We start from the raw sequence: 18,332 nt of genomic DNA on the forward strand, positions 1-18,332 counted from the left end.
CGGCTAAATGAAATTGGATTTGCATCAACGAATTGATGAGACAGCAAAGCCTCTCAGGCAAATGTTTGATAAAGCGAAACGCCAGTAGTTAGGAACCGGAATGAATATCCTTCACTCAAACATGTCCAAACTCATATTTTGAATAAGAGGAAACGAGGATACACCGTACGTTTTCATCCGGTGGTTTTATAACTTTATGCAAATATAAAACTATTAGAATAAATGAATTTGTCCATTGAGCTTGTGAGATCACGTGTAATCTCGTTTGCAATCCTCCCGTCACACCGTGATTGAATATATTACGAAGCTTTTGTTTCACCTTCGCATGGCTTTTCCGTTCAAGCAGAAAAGATAAAAGCTGCCATAATGAAGTAATCAACCTTCCAATAGCCCAGATGCATGGTCAGCGTGTGTCTCCGGCAATTTCCCCAGTCCAGCAGCCTCAGGGGAGATCAATACTTGGTGGAGCGCTCACTCAGTTTAAATTTACTGGCATCAATCAAGAAGCGGTTTTTTTTTAATTTTTCATCGGGATGAAAGAATTTTAACGGAGTTAAATTCTGGTCATCTTCATTGGTTGAATTTTCTGTGGTTTTCCCCGGCTCTTATCGTACAAATACGATACGATGGTGCTTAAGAAATCGATGAACGTCGACGACACTCCAGGGGGATCTCACAGCAACGTGGGAATCAGTAATGAAGGGGGATGGAAGGTGGAAAAAAATGTCAAAACCAACAGGAGAATAAAAATAGTTTTCAAACCGTCCAACGAAAAAAAAAACGAATCATTACGTCTCAGAAATTCGAGATTCAAAAATAATTTTGAGTTTTGAGGCCCGACTATTCACGAGCCTCGATTTCATCCGCAGCTTTGTGTTTTAGTAATGAGAACGATGAGCGATATTTATAGGCGTGAGAGTTGCGCGATTTTCTTATCGCGTAAAGTGACGTACTTCGACATATGCGAGAAAGTCAAAAGACTTTACTTGACGATAGCAATAGCAGACGAATTTTAAAAATGAAAAGCCGTTGCGGAAGGGTTTTCAGTGCTCAACAGAGCATACATGTCAGTCCATAAAAGCTTCAATTCCAAGAGTTTTTTTCGTAGCTGTACAGCCTCTTGACTTGCACTTCTTCTGCAGCTACCAGAAAGCACAAGCGAGGACGGAGAGTGAGAGTCCTTTGCCTTTGCTGATGCTGTGCTCAAACGTGCTGACTCGAATTTAAAGAATATAAATATACATTGCCACCCGTCAAATTTGTGCCTAAAAAGAGTACACAGTACGATAAATGAGATTGAGTCACTCAACTGACATTAACGCTTTACTCCAAATAAACTGGAGTTAAATCTTCGTGTGTTAACTTTTCACCTCTGGTTGAAATCTCCTCTGAAATCTTTTACCAGTTGTTTTTCAATTCGACTAGGTATGACGTTGAGCGAGTAGCTGTTCGCAGAAATAATGTTGCAGCGCGAATAAATTTTCGCGAGGTATATTCCAGCTGAAAAAACCTACCTCCTCCCATCGTAATTGTTTTACGAGACACACGACAAACTCTGTAACTAATTAAGAATTTACGTTTCAGGATAACGAGGTCGCGGGCCAACGCTGTGGCGAAATATCGCAGATTATTCCATGACCACTCAGTCTCAAGGACTCCATAGGGCCAGCCAGGATGTGCAGTTTAGTGCTCGTGTGTTAGTGACGAAAATCATTAGCTGTAAATCTCTATTTATTAACACCCAAGCAAATGGACCACCGGCATTATCGCTTGAGGTCGATACTGCTATTGATTGAAAATCGTAAGTGGAAAGTGTGGGTGATTGGCAGCGCTAGTAATAAGCGCACGCGAGAACGATGTGGTAGTCGCGCGTGTGCGGGTGATCCACGACGGATATTGTGAGATTTTTAACACACCGACGACGAGATACACGATGGCCTTGCTATACGCCCTCATCGTCATTCTCGTTACAACCGCCATGTCTTTGCCACCAGTCATCAGAATCGGTGAGTCGATATTTTTGTTCCTCGCATTCGATCTCATCCTCATAAGGGACTGAAAGTATTTAAGGGGGGGCCTGCTTTAGAGAGTCGAAAAAATCGTTTGTTTTCGGGGATGGTTTTAGGAAAGTCGGAAATAACTCAAAATAGCGAATTTTTCGGTATAGTTTCAAGGATATATTTCAAAAGTACAAAAACGTTTTTTTAGTGTGAGAAATGTATACTTATTTGTACGTGGTTTATGCGCAAAGTCTAATTGTCGAAGTTTCTTATTCTCTAAAGTTATTATTGTCTAAAAATTCCAATTTTTTTCCATTTTCATATATTTTGCTTCCATATGAACGTAGAAAAACCTGAGAAAAATGCGAAATTCTATATTTATAAAACGTTTAAGTGATATTTTTACAAGCGTTTTGTTCAAACTCCCTAAAAATATAGAATTTCGCAATTTTTTTAGGTTTTTATAGGTTCATACGCGGAAGGAAAATATATGAAGATGGGAAAAAAGTGAAATTTTTGTCGCAGATAATAATTACGATCTCCACATTGTATGCAGCTGAGAATCTTCGACAATCAGACTTTGCGCATGAAGCATATACAAATTAGTATTTCTCACGTTAAAAAAATGTGTTTGTAATCTTAAAATATCGTGAGTTATTTCCGTCTATCCAAAAATATTCCCGAATGCAATCGATTTTTTTGACTTTGTAAAGTAGGACCCCCTTAAGGCGTAATATGTACTTGCAGCGGGCGAAAAACGTGATTTTGTTGATTTTTTTTTCGACAAGAAAATAAACGTTTGTTGAAAAATTGTGAACGACATTCATTAGTACATATGTTCGTGTACTTGTACAATTTTTTTCGACAAAAAATTCCTCAAAATGGCGGAACTCGAGCTTTTCGATTTTTCCGCCCATTACAAGTGTATGTAAAGCCTTAAATTTTAAAGAATTCGAACACTGCATAAAACTCCAACAATAAAAATGACCGTGGCAAGCAAAAAGTAATCAAATTCAAAATTTACTGCGAGGCAATCGATCGTTCGTTATCCTTGAACGAGAAATAAATGAAAATATAAAAATTCTTTCCCCAAGTTGAATGATGGGGAACGTTGATCTGTCCAAGGTTTAAAATATACATGATATACGTGTATATATGCAAAGTTCACTGCCACCTGTTAACGGAATGCCTCCGTTGGAACTTGGCAAGAAAAGGCTTGGAAAAGTGACTTTGTTAAAGAAAGTAAGACAGGGAACTCTGGACTAAGATTCCAGACGTTGAAAGGATAGTTGGTAGAAACGAGAGGCAGCAGCGTCGCCATTTGAGTTGAACTCGAGGAGAATTGAACGGCGAAACTTTACGGCGTAAGAGCACATATCGAAACGTCCTTCCTTTTTCGTTATTTTCTCTTCCTTCCTGGTTACCTTTCCTGCTTCGTATAATCCAGCGACATTCCTCGAATTTAAGTTCTGAGCTTTTGTTACTGGCGACGTTGGTATGAGCACCAGAATCTACCCCCGATAGTTTCACTCCCCTTAAAAAAAAACAAGAATCATGACTTTCAGGAAGATGCCTTTGTTCCCTGCTGTATTTCGTATAAGTATATACGACTCTGGATTATAAAAACTGCGCAGATTCAACCCGATACATGCATGTACGTTTTACATAGAATATTTCACATGACATTCTGGTGAGTTCATGATCCAAAAACATGCGACATCACCATCCCATTTTCCATATTGACAGCTCTCTGAGATAGACCCCTATGACTTTCATCTGTTTTTATGCATGCGATCGTTGATGAAAAGCCGGATGAAACGAGATCCTTTCGAATATTCAGAGTTATGACTGCATCTTTTCAAATTTATCACGATAAAATAGTTATCGCCAGTGAAAATCGAACGGAATTAGATGCATGGAAACTTTTATATGAGAAACTATACATGTTACGAGAGTACGTAGTGCATGAGTAAAGTATATTAGAAGTTCTTTAAGGTAGATTAAGCCGGAAGGATCGTATTTCATGAGTGTCTAAATTGGGTCGATTCGTACTCCCTAATTAAAGATATAATCACTTTAAATTAATGTCAGAGTTATTAATTCGAATATGTAAATAAATTTTTTCAACTTATTTTTTGGCGAATGAAATTACAAGCCATTATTTAAGGAGGGTAGCTAGGGACGATACAATGTTGCCATGCTAAACCATGTAAAATATATTAAAAATTTCAAAATGATAAGAATTTAATAAAATTTGGTGAACATATTCTTTAGAGTTAAATTTGACAATACAAATTTTTTAAGATTTTTCTTCTACACAGTTATCGAGTAATTTATCATTAAAGTTCACGTGTATCAGCATAGGGTTTCCATATATATAGGTATACATTCCGGGCATAAGAAATCTGCTTTAATGCGTAATTACTCGATAACTAAGCAGAAGAAAATTTTGAAAAAAATTGTGTCTTCGCACTTGATGTTGAAGAACATTATCACCAAATTTGATCAATTTCTTATCAATTTGACGAACGTAGCCACCCTCCTTAATCGGGGATCCATCACCGACTGAAGCCAAAATTTCATTCAAGAAAAAATGGTTAATAAAAAGACAGAAGGCTATGACAGGAATGGGCCAAGCCAAGAAGAAACAAAATGGCGAAATAAGCAAATGTGAGATTATACGAGTGCTCATTACCAATTACCTTCAATATTTAACGAAATATAGCTTTATTACTGGTAAGACAATCGTCTAGAATTTTTTCCCAAACCTTCAGTATATACTTCATTGTTGTTATGTATCTTTTCAGAAACTTCGTAAGAAGCGTTCATTAGTTATATGGAAAGATGAACGATTTTTTAGGCATAGTTCCTGTGTATTTTTTTTCATATTTAAACACGTTTATCTCAATAGCTCGTAAGACGAACCCTTTAAAATTTGATATGCGTGTGAGTCGCCTATCCATTTAAATTCTGTGTAAATTTCAAGACTTTTTTAAGAAAATCGTTTCGTGCATGAACTACCTCAAAGTTGTTTATTTGTTCTCCAAAACTATGAGCAGGGAAGTAGCGACACTTCGGGTACAGAGAATACAGTCTCTTCTTCATTGCCCATTATTCCGATATGATACGATCTCATGGGATTTCTTTAAGGTGGGGGTTTTCCGGAAATGAGGATCAATAATTCGACGAAAGCAGCAATACGATGATAATCTATTCGGTAGTGAGGAGTACGAGAACGGTGAAATCGTTGACCAATCATTCAATATGTTTTCAATTCATTCAATTGAGTTTTTTATTACATTTCCTTTCTCGAATTTTCCTTCGTTCAATTGAGGTTTTTGGAAATTTCGGCTCGGCTATAGAAATATATTTGAAGTACTTCGAGCGTTCGGATTCAAGCGTCGATCGCTGAATTAGTGGTTTCGTTACGTCCAATCGCTCTTCTGTCTGAAATAATATCCCATAACCGATCGGAAAAGAACAATTGGCGAGCGAATAGTCCGAATTTTGAAATGATTGGGAACTAACAATTTCATTCCCTCAGGCGCCAACAAAGGCTCGTGTCCTTATATGGCCGCACATGTGGAACTTCGAGCTAATATAATTCACAAAATTTCAATGCATCCGCAAAAGCTCGAAGGGGTTCAAAGCCTCGGAGAGGCTTAGCGGTGGCGTTGTAACGGTGCAGTGGTGCAGCGTTACATGGATCAGAGTTCGAGCGAGTTCAAAACTGACAGCAATTTCAGCTCCCGAACTCTGTATTAACAGAACTTCAGATTACCTCCGCAGAAGCAATAAAAAAATGATCGACGTAGTAGACGAGAGTTGAATCAAAAAGATAATGAAACTAGTAGGGACTCTCTTGATTATTTCATAGCTTGTCGGATGATCAATTTTTTTCCTTAAAGTCAGCTCTCGATAGAAAACAAGAAAGATTCCTATACAGCATTTACAAAAGGAGTTTCAATAGCTTTTTGATAACTTTTCATATCATTTTTCTCTTAATAATTATAAAAAATTGAATTTCTCAAAGTATCAAACTTCATCAAAGTCAAATGAGATTGTCAAAGTTTAAATAACTCTGGAATTACAAAAAAATTCATTTGTCGTTGTTTTAATTTGAAAGCCGTCAAAAGAACGGTTTTCGCAGCAGTTCGATTCGAACCGATCAGCACATAACAAGGAATAATTAACCCAATCTCGGTTATGATCATAGGATCTGAAATTGGTTGAGCTAACATGGAGTGTGCTATACATTTGTATGGATCTGCAGACGTCTATATCTACTTCGAATCGTCGACTCTGGCCGAGCGCCATTGCATTTACATTTCCGGAAGAATCTGCGCGTTGTTTCACGCTTTATGGGGTCACATGCGGATATCTGGCCTTCCTATTTTTCTGCACCGTTTCTTCGTGTGATGTCAAACTTTACTTTCGAACTGTCAAATGATTAATAACTGTAGTTATACTTGCCTGGAGTAATTCATACACGAAGCTGAATCGTCGAAATATTAGTTCCAAAGGAAAACCAACTGCATGCAGATTTAATGAGATCCGAATATTTTGATTCGTGAAAAAAGGAATTTCTCGTCGATATAAAAAGGGGAAAAAAGATTTAAAATTGATGGTATGACTGGAGCACTACTTTGGGTACGAACGCCGCCACTGTCTTCTGCACTAACGTCATTAGCGCTTTATCAAGCTGGGGTCGTGAGCACGACATACTGTCAAAGAATTTTAATATGCTTAGAAGCTCTACGAAAGTGTGGCTATGCTTCCTCCCCCGAGTGAGATGCATTTTTCAAACAATAATTTTGCATCAGCCTGCGAAACACTGACAATAAATTCGAATTTTCCTCTCAAAAATTTTCCTCTTCTAACCTGTGCCGCGATGTTCGGTTAATTCTCAAAATTTCTATGATTTCATCGACTTAAGGAGGGTGGATCGCGACGTTACAATGTTGCTATGCTAAACCATGTTAAAAATATTAAGAATTTCAAAATGATAAGAATTTGATAAAATTTGGTAAAGGTATTCTTTAAAAATATAAGACAATATAAATTTTTTTAGATTTTTCTGCAACGCTCAATTATTCGATAACCATGTAGTAAAAAAAATTTGAAAAAAATTTGTACTTATATACTTGATGCCAACGAATGTTATCACCGAATTTTATCAAATTCTGATTATTTTTATTTCGTGATCCACCCTCCTTAACCATTGATCGGAAATCTCCTTACTCAGATTTTCCTTTAATCGGCATACTTATTGTGGCTTTAAGGTAATAGTCAGAAGTAACTTGAGCCGCATTTTTCTCAAGTTGCAATTTTCGTTTCCTCAATTTCATAATTTTTCCATAAAATCAACTGCACATTTGAAAATGATCATTTTCACGAACATTCTATCACGTTCCAGGACGATCTCAAACGCAAGAGTGTCGCGAAGCGGAAAGAATTTAAATATTCTGCTTCCAAAATATGTCTTGTCACATGTCGAGTCGCTGCTCCTTAAAGTCACCGTTTCAACCAGCTTTATACTGTTGTTCCACAGTATTTTTTCCCTTCTTTTTACCACAGACAAATATTCTCGACACACTACAGCCGTGTGATCGTAGTGTATTTATTTATGGTGCTATAATATTACAATGACTCAGCAAGAAAAAACCGCATGCAATCCTAACCAGGTGGAACATCCAAACTCTTTCATGCTTTATAAAATATCACGGCTGTGTCAAAATATATAGATATTCGTCTGTGTTATTGAGTGTGCATCATAGTATACCGATTCGCTCGTATTTGAAGCACGATCCAGACACGCTCTAAGAATTTATACCGAACCGCGCTCGACACTGAGGAGGGGAGATCCTTGCCAGTGTCGCACACACATCCCTTACGCGTTCTTACGTAAAGCTCTTGAGTTGGATGAACACACGTAGGTGACTTTATCGTTGTATATCTGTAGATATAAGCACGCTCGCACTCCTTGTTCAAATCCGAGGGCTTTATTTCTCGGCTTCAAGGTACGTGGATATGATGCTCGTCGGTGCTGGCATCACTGAGAAAGAAAGAAATCAAGGCCTGCAGTAAAAGGAATGACGGCGACGCATTCGATGCTCATCGAGGGTTGAAATGTGGAAGAAAGCTTGCAGAGGACGAATTTAAAGAATTCGAATTTTAGTCAGATATCTCCTTTTGATGAAACATCACTAAACCTCGAATAGACATTCAAAAATTCATGTTCATTCTCGTAAACTAAAATTCGAGAAATCTCATGAATAATTCATCTTTATAAGCCAGAAATTTCGAATCGAATACAATACTTTTGATGCAAACGAGGTTAAAAATTATGCATCGCGTGGAATACGAGTTCCTCGCGGCCTTGCGACGTACAGGAGGCTCCCGGTCACTGGCATCCAATCTTGGTAAACAGTTTGTCAAACTCACGTTCACTCTACTCTTGACGAAGCTACCCTCAGAGTTGCTCAAGATCGCGAGAGAGAAAGAGACAAGGACAGACGTACAGAGCCAGGGAGCCCTGGATCATGCAAATGGATGGCATATCGGGTGACTCGGAATCCACTAACGAGAGGAGAATCCAAAATAACCAAGTTCGATTGGATTTTGTAGTAGAAAAAAATATTGCAGCGATTTTTCATCTCGAATATATCGAACTACATCCAAGTATAAAGTACAAATCTCCAAAAATTCCAGAACCAAATATCTTTTTCGAAACTGTAAACCCGTAAAAGTTTGCGTCCAATGAATGATGGGTTCGCTCGAAAATCACAGTTGATCTAATCCATTTGGATAACGACTCTTCTTTCCTGCGTTGCTGAATCCCAGGGCATCGTTGTCAGTGCGAAACTTGTTCTGGATCACGCTGTGAATACACTCACACGGATGCATCCCGGGACGCTGCAAGCCTCTTTTGTCCCTTTTGCTTCTCGGTTCATCAGGTATTCCCGCTGGCTAAGAAACGAGCTGTCGCTGCTCCGCGTGGATATTACATAGAAGTATTTACCGTATACATCGCTTTGCGTGTATATTACAAATACGAATTCTGATGCACAAGTACGAAAAATCTTCATTTACGTGTATTGGAAGACTGTTGGTGTGTACAAGCCTCTCGTTAAACTATACACGTCGAAGCAAAACGCTGAGTTGCAATATCGGAATTCCTACTAGGTATAAGTGCATCGACTCAGGCCTTGATCCAGATTGTATGCATGCATATAGGAAAGTAAAAGCAGCGCGCACCTTCGACCGTTGTCTTTTTCTCGCTTGTTCGAGATCCCAAAGTAGCCAGCTTCTTGAAAAATTCAATATTGTTCGTTGGTGCATGAAATTTATGAGAAAAATCTTAATAACATGAACACGCCTCGATCGACGTTGTTGCAACATCACAACCTCGCCAATCGCTCTCTCTCTCTCTCTCTCTCTGCAAATTTATTCGCGTCTTAATACCAGAGACCTAAAACAATCGAAATTCGATGAATCAGGAAAAAGAGGCTCGCAGCGAGCACGGTTTAAAAGACACCAAAGATTTCATGTGCTCTCAAAATCCTTAATTTCACACCGGCGCGCGTGCAAATACTTTAAGAGACACTCGAACGTATAACAAGGATACGTTTTTGTGCCAGTTTGCCTCTGTTTTTCCTTCAAACCATTTCACTTCTCTCTGTTTCAAGTAATAGAGATCTCCCTCGTATGAGAACTTAATGAGAGAAAGAGACGGGGGGGACAAAGCGCGAGAGAAAGAAGAGGAGAGAGAGCTAAGCGGAGCTACTGAAAGCTCGTTACTGTCTAAGTATACGTTACAGAAAAGCCAGCCGGTGTGCTCCTGTGGGTGTAACTATCTCACCGAACGTTCTGGGATTACTAATTATTCCACGTACCACACTGGTGCACACATACGCTTCTGAGTTTCCGGATCAGTAGATCCCCGTCCACAATACGTGTGTGTCGCGTGTATAACTGTATGCCTTCGGTTAATCTAGCCCTGGATGCAACATACTATGAATTCTGTTGCATCACAAATCTCGTACTGGCTGACATTGTATCCGGGGTTTCCACGATCGGCAAAAAAATGCCTGACGAAAATGTTTCATTGGAATATACTTTAATGGATATTGAAATACTTCAAAATCGTCTGGGTACTGAACGATACGAATAATGGTGAGGGATTAATTTATTTTAATGAAGAAAATTGAGAGCGCATCGAGCCTGTTAGTTGACGGGATGAAAAAAGAGCGTACATCATCAACTTCGTGTCGTCACGGAAGCGAGCCCGCTCTCGTTCATTCTCGGTGATAACTATTTGAAGAATCTCACGTTCCGACGACGTCGACGACGGAGAGGAAGAGACCGAGCGGCTTTCCGTGAGCGCGAAACCATCAACGCGAGAGAAAACCGACTACGTTTAGGCTTCAAGAGGGATCGCTGTCGCTGACGTCTCGCTGTAGTCTCTAGTTACCAGAAAGAATTTCTATATTGAGCAAGCCTCACTCTTACTTGAGAAGATTCTTCCAATTGATCACGTATTAATTCCATTCACGGGGAAACAACCTTCACGCCGTATACTATATATGCGATCGCAGACTTCAAGAATTCAATGATTTTCTCGTGACATTAGAGTTTCTTTTTTTCAACTGTCCTATGAACAACTTCTATTGTTACTCATTCCGAAGGCCTTTACAAGTTTCAAGATTTTATTTTCTATCGAAAACCTCCGATGGAATTCTCCCTCGATCGATCAAGCGAAACTTGCTCGAATGTGTCGAGCCTTAATTCGAAGGCTGTGTCACACGAGGATGACAAGAGATTTTCATTTCGGAGGTAGAATTAAAGCAGGGTAAATACGGACTCCGCAATATCTTTATACTCCGAAACCCTCACTTCGCGTACTTCAACTCATCCGATAGCCCTATCGATGTTTAGTGTACTCACATTGTTCGAGGCGTGAAGCGATTTATTTTCGTCGAAGTGAGACCGATCACAAAATTTCGTACATTTTGACCTAATTTTTGGCTGTACATTAAATTGATGAAACTACGGGATAAACGGTTTCAATGTTATTAAAAAAATTGATTTAATTGTCCTTATTCCATTAAAGGATCATTGAAGCAGCTCAAACTTGGGCTTGCCCTGCTGTTTTTGATTATTTATTAATTTGTGAAATTTTGCAGTTTGGGGTAATTTCGGACGGCTTGTTTGCGGAAATTCCGGTCGTTCTGCTCCTACCCCATGTCGAATGATTTTTTTCAAATTTCAGTCATGTCGTAAATACATACGAAAGAAAACACCAACGTATGATATTGAGTGCATAAATTTAGCAGTGAACGATGTGAAAACAAAAAAGTTATTTTTGTTTTGAAGAATATGAAAATTCACCATCCGAAAACTGAATTATGTGAGTCGAGTGTGAAATGTGGGCTCATGAAGTTGCACAAGCGAAAGTACGAGCCGAAAATATGTTTGCGATATGAGTAGAAATTTCTAATGCAATCTAGATTCAGCCCAAGGACCGTCCGAAATTGCCCCGGAGGTTCGGAGTAAATCCGAATTTTACGGAGTGTTGTTTTTTGCTAAATATTTAGCCATTTTTTCATCTGTTTGTTAAAATTTACATCGAAAATCGTAAACAAGATATCAAAGAGTAAAATAAATAGAACATTTATTTTCATTTATTAATCAATTTCCCTTAGGTGGCCGCAATTACCCCAATTTCCTTTATACTCGGACCACGGTGTGAGAAACTTAAACCGTGGTAGATTTCATAAAAGTACAAAATAATTCTCACTCTCTTTGTTGAAAAATAAGCCTTCAATTGAATGATTTTCATGGAATCTCCGACCGGAAATCAACGATTGTACATTCCACGATTAAAATTCGATCACTCATGATCGTCGTAATTTTAAGCGTGTCCAATGGATTCGTTCAATCGACACAAAGTCAATTGCCAAAGGGACAAAGGAACGTTTCACTAGCTTTTCTTAACTTTTATGTACGTCCGTCTCTCTCCAATGCTCTCTAATTCTCGTATATATAACCGATGTTATACGCTTTCAAATATCGCTCGGACGCAAAAGGATTTTATTGCGGGAGATCGTCCGGCAGTGGGCAACCAGCGGATTATCGTAATCACGAAAGTACCTCTCGTTACTTCGCCCTTTGAGCAATTTCGTCTTTCTCTTCCCTTCGGCTTTAAACTACTAGCTTTGCAATTTTCCTCGAACCTTTTGACAAATTTAAGCAGACAGTGATCAAGTATTGTTTTCCCCGAGAAAGTGAAATTGGAGCTTTTTCAATTCCCACGTGAAAATACCTTCGTTCATATTTGAGAATAAAGTACAGTAAAGTTTGAATTTGATTTTCGAAAAACTAAATTTCAAACTTCAACTTTCCCAATCAACATTTTATTATTTAATATCGTCAAACGAACGCACCCTGCAGATAATTGAATTCTCCTGCCCTCGGTGCATTAATCATCCATCAATTTGATTAATGCTTTCAACGAAAGACTGTTACAAATTATCCGAAGCTTTCTAATGAATGAATAATCTTGGCTGTGACGACAAAACGTTTGCATGCAAAAAATAGGGTCGCTAGCAGGTTGGAGGAAAGAAGTTGAAGCGTTGGGGCTTTTTGTTGGACAGGGGAAGATGAGAAAGCCTGAAAAGAAAGAAGGATCGAGAAGGGGGAGTGAATATAAAAGAGCTGGATTTCTTTGGACGGTTGACCTAAGATAACAATCGACTTTTTCCAATAGTACGGAAACCGCCTCTCATTGCTCCAACCATTGTTCGCAAACAACATCCCATTTATATTTTCAAACGTCAACAAGTTTCCATCGCTTTATCTTCGCGAGGCTTGATGTATTGCACTCAACTTTTCAACTAAAATCATCAACTTGTTTTAATGGAAGTTTGTTTCCCTCCTTGGTGCTTCTGAACCCGATTCCCATCAATTTTCATAAGCAAAGTTCTTCCGATTAATGATCCCTTCCAAGAGAAATTATCACACATGAAAAAAGGACGATTACGATTGATTGTTCGCTGGAAAAGTGTCGTCAGCAAGTGCAGGGTTAGCAGGCTGATATTGTCGGGCGGGGTGTGGACAAGATAATCATTTCGGCGATGAGATCAGCCTGTCGAACCCGGCACCATGTCCATGGGGTTGTGTCCACGATGAGAAAAAAATCACAAATAATCCGGGTAAGTAATATTTTTTCTTGGATTTAGAGAATTTATTGCACTCTGCCGAACGAATATTGAAAAATAAATCGTCCATTTTCGCTTAGATCTGCAACTTCCTATTTTCCAGGCAGCATGCTGTTTTTTACACTGAAAGCTCCAGAGCTTTTCTGAACGTTTTTAGCCTCGGTATCCCGGCCAGGAAAATCTTCGAAGCCAATACGAACGAGACTTTATCGACTGTCTCTTTACAGAGTGAAGAACAAATGCTATAACGACTCGAACCAGACAGCTGGCTTCTTCACGATTCGAATGGTGTTTGGATCGTGACGCTGCTATAGTGGAATTGCCACAGTTGAATTTCGATCTCGGGAAACAACGTTACGTTCACTCAAGACAAAAATAAATAATTCACCATAGCAATTAACATCAATTGAGATTTTCAGATCTGTACTAAATGATCGAACGTGTCTCGTGAAGCAGGGCTGACAATTTTCCAACAAGCCTACATGCAACCGCTCTCCAGTGTCAGTAGAGAAATATGGCTTACTTAGCACAATGATTTTTTGCTGTGCAAGTACAGCTAATGAAATGGCAGAGTTAGGCCGACAGCCCATGAGAATAGAGGGGAAAGGTTTTCGTCGACAAAGTGCTGTTCAGACAGAAACAGACGAGTAATCGAAATTCGATTGCCGGAAGGGTATTCAACTGGTTTTGAACAAATGACTATCGAACACTGCGTCGTGTTGACGATTCATCTCGTTCAGGTCTTTGGGCAAATGAGCCTCGGCGTTGCATCTGTTAATGGCGAAAGGAAAAATGAAATTTTTTGATGCGCTGTAAAAAAGAACAAGACTTCTTTATAGCTGGTTTTCATAAAAAATATTTCTCCTGTAGAAGCAGCTGCTTCAACGTGAAACTAGGTAATGGAATAAAGAAAATCGAATTGTGTTATTCGTAAAATATTGATGGAACAAGCTATGAAAAAATAACTGTTTTCTGCATGACCTTTCGGAATATTTTCCTCCTTAAAAAGACCTGCGCCAGGAAAACTTTATCTGAGTTATTACATTCGTGTATCTATGGAGCTGTTATTTCGTGGGACATTGTTCACCATTTATTTGTTACTTATTCCGACCGTGAACGCTGTGAAGAAATCAACAAAATTTTCAAATAATATCTTGGTTTCAGGGAATTTGAACGTCATTTAAAAAATCGCAGATTGTTTGTAAATGTTGTGTGGGTTCTATCGAACCAATGTCGTCGAACTGACAAAATGTTCAAAAAATTGATTAACGTGTTGAGTAAATATGGGTTTTACCGGGAGCTTTGAAAAATTCAATAGCGGAGTGTGCGAGTATTAAAAAAATTATGAAAAACCAATTGATAAATGAAAATCAATGTGACAAAAAGGGAGCGAGTTTTGCGCAGAAGAGTGAAGAAAAATTACTAATTGAGATGTTCTCGGATGAAACTCGATCGATCAGTTGATTGGGTTCTCGAGCTATGGACAGCATTTAACGCTAATTAAATATATTGCAGCCTGGATTTGTGAGCGTTTCCCTTCCCTTTTTTCTTTGCCCTCTCGCGTCCCTATCCGCTAACTTCTGCCTGTTTTTATTCAGTGGACTAATGATGCATGAGATCTCGGATAACTTGCTGAAAACCTACGGTTTTTCCCCTCTATAGGCGAGAGTATTTCAAGCTCAATTAGTAACCCATCAAGTCGGTTGATCGACGCAAGACGCTTCTTTTCCATACTTCTATCCTTAACGCGAGCGCGCGAGTGACAAACTGGCTTCATTAACATCTTTGCAATTACGGGCGATGGAAGACCGAATGGACTTGGTCGCATATTTCTCTTTATTTTGCTTTGTTTCCGTTTGCAGACCTCAATTATAGATTTCACTTGCACAAAGAGACACTTTATAATAGCGACACAACATGAACTCCTTAACGATTTCTCGCAAAGCTTTATTTCTCAAGCCTTAACGAACTCTCAGAATGACGCTTTTATTCGTGCCAATTTAAGGAAATAATTGGAAAATTTCTTAGCAGTAATATTTAAGGTAGCTCATGCACGGAACGATTTTCTTAAGAAAGTCTTGAAATTTATAGAATTTCAATGAGTAGTCGACTGACACGGATATCAAATTTTAAAGGGTTCGTCTTATTCGTTATTTAGATAATCGTGTTTAAATATGAAGAAAAATACACAGGACCTTTGCGTAAAAAATCGTTTATCTTTCCATATAACGAAATGAACGCTTCTTACGAAATTTATGAAAAAATACACAATAACAATGTATACTGAAGGTCTGGGAAAAAATTTCGAGACGATTGTCTTACTAGTAATAAAGATTATTAAGTTAAAGATTGAACGAAATTGGTAATGAGGACTCGTATAACCTCACATTTGCTTATTTCGGAATTTCGTTTCTTTTTGGCTTGGCCCATTCCTGTCATAGCCTTGTGTCTTTTTATTAAGCATTTTTTCCTGAATGGAATTTTGGGTTTAGTCGGTCATGGATCCCCGTTTAATTAATGGCTTGTAATTTCATTCGCCAAAAAATACGTTGGAAAAATTTATTTACAATTTTGAATTAATAACTCGGAAATTAATTTAAAGCGATTATATCTTTAATTAGGGAGTAAAAATCGATCCAATTTAGACACTCATGAAATACGATCATACGGGCATGATCTACCTTAAATCAAATTACGAAACGAAACTCGATTTTTCGAGAATTTTCGTTCTGTTTCCTTCGCATTTTATCTTCCAAAACATTTCGCGCAGTCCACCGTCAGGACTGGTCGTCGAAATTTATTTTCAATAATCATCTTATTCTGATCTTTCAATTTTCGTGAATTCTATCTCAAACAGAATATATTTTATTGAGTCAGTGAGCGCAACTCGATAGGAAGCGGCTTTGAGTGAAAGGAAACTATTCGTTTGCGGAATCACACAATTGATATTGAAAAATAGGCAAGAGACAGACCTCAATTTGATTTCGTAAAAGCTTTTAGCTTCGCGTCCTTTGAGACTCGTTTTTTATGGCCCGTCGCCCCTGTTGCACTTTTGTACGCGTTGCACCAGGGACTCCCTAGTTTTTTTCTCGTTTATATACAAAGCTGAAAAATTCTGCAAACAACGTGTACGTACACAATGTTCGAAAGCGTTAACAGGAGCGTGTCAGTCTGGAATTTAAGGTATTTAATCACAAAAGAATTTCGGATTCGCTTCCCTCTACCTTACACCTGCATAATAATGAGCATTTTAAGTATGTGTCTTCGAAGCACATGACGCCTTTGTGTTCAACGTGAACTTCATTGCTTTATTAGAACACGCACTTCGTGAGCTCCCTGTCATTAAAGAATGACCGACGCTTTGGAATTCTCGTCTCTGAAAAGTCGTAAAACTCGTTCAGTTTTTCAATGCATTTTTGATGCATCGTCACCTTTCGAGCACTATAATTTAAGTGAGCTTACAATCTAATCAACATTTATTCTGGATAAAATCTCAGAGACAAAACAGACCTGAGTTTGTTTTGAGATAAACCTTCGAGCTTGAAAAAATGATAGAATTGTTAACAACTTTATCCTGCTGAAATTCTACTGGTGAAAATAATCGTTACTAAACACTGCAAGGATAACCTTGATCCTTCGACATGTTCGCAGTACAAAGTGTCAATTTTTATGATAATGAAATAAACTTTTCTGTCAGTTAGTATTGTAACGAGTGAACTGATCGTGCTCTATTCGAAATTCTATATATTGGCGCCCAAAATGTCGCGTGTCATGTGGTTCTCCCCGATAATCCACGGACATGCGTATAGTGACCATCGATCAAACGTCGATCTCCCGAAATTTTCGCCTGACTCTTTCTCTTTCGTTCCGGGGATCTCTTCAAAGCAACACCTCCGAAATCGCTCCTCATCATCGAGTCATCTTTCGTGAACTTCGACACAACAACGTCTCTTGGATCTCGGAGTGGCCTCCCGAATCCGATCAATTATTTCGAGCTGTGAAGTTTCCCCGGAACATGAGAAAGAGCCAACGTGGGATATCCCCTCAATTAAAGATAAGCAATATTTATCGTTATAATCTTGTTCACCAATCATTTCTGTACTGATAATCTCAGATGAGCCTACGTTGCGAGAGAGCTACTGCATTGTGTGTGTGAGTGAACGAGTGGATGAATACCTGAATTCTATCGACAAGCCATTTTGTCTTTTCCTTTCAATATATATCTATATATGTACAGTTACGAGTCCATTTTTATTTCCTCTGTCATGAAAACAAATTGAAACATTATAGTATAGATCTTTTGTTTTATTACGTTTTCACGAAAATTTATACTGCAAACAAACACAATATTCTCCCAATGTTTAATTATAATTCAGTATTTCGTATCGCCGCATTTCGCATTTTAATTATAACACGCATATTTTTCTTCCAACTAAAAACCTTGTACAATGCGCGAAAGGAGAAAATTATCAGAGCCAAATGAGTCTTGCATAATTTCTACCGTTTTTCATTACTTTTCAGAATTTCTCACGATACCATAATATTGAGTGACTACGAAACACTGTACTTTTATTATCACTGTGAACAAATCACAGTTGGAAGCACCATATTTTCTGATAAAATATACACTCCTGTTGAATCAACGATTTCTGTCTATTTATGTGCTATCGAAAAATTCGGTACGATTTTTTCCTCGAAAATAAATAGTGAAATAGTCCAATGACAATGATAGAAAAAGGGAAGTTTTTGAAGCTTCAGTTACTTCTGTAAATACAACTGAATTAAGTATCAAATCGCTGGATGAAATGGGCAAATGGACGCCTCTACTTTTGCTGTGGATGCATGGGAATAATATTCTCGTTCACTACGTTTCTTTGTCGACGTACTTCGTTATTTGATATTTCGAGTAATAAAAGTAAATATTTCCTGTAAAAGGTTTGCTGAATATCTGTCAGGAGTACTCTAATCCCCAATCCCTTTATTTGTAATTGTTCAGTCATGACTGATTCGACTAAAAAATTTTGATAGACCGGAACCATGGAATTGGAGTAAATATTGCGTTCGAAGTAAATATTTATTGATCAAAGTTAAAGTGGTCTGATGATGTCTATTG

General features: G+C 38.3%; 1 protein-coding gene across 9 annotated transcripts in view; it reads left to right on the forward strand.

The window, feature by feature from the left end:
• The window catches only part of LOC122408915 (glutamate receptor ionotropic, kainate 2), a 128,423-nt gene that overhangs the window by 11,530 nt on the left and 98,561 nt on the right, over window positions 1-18,332 (forward strand). For all 9 annotated transcript variants that reach the window (XM_043416020.1, XM_043416025.1, XM_043416022.1 and 6 more), the window contains one exon: window positions 1,585-2,006. In XM_043416020.1, the coding sequence (XP_043271955.1) occupies window positions 1,934-2,006 (73 nt within the window). In that variant the 5' untranslated portion in view covers window positions 1,585-1,933. The remainder of the gene's footprint in view (window positions 1-1,584; window positions 2,007-18,332) is intronic.

This window comes from Venturia canescens, chromosome 4 (genome assembly GCF_019457755.1).
Source record: "Venturia canescens isolate UGA chromosome 4, ASM1945775v1, whole genome shotgun sequence".
In the NCBI taxonomy this organism is placed as follows: Eukaryota; Metazoa; Arthropoda; class Insecta; order Hymenoptera; family Ichneumonidae; genus Venturia; species Venturia canescens.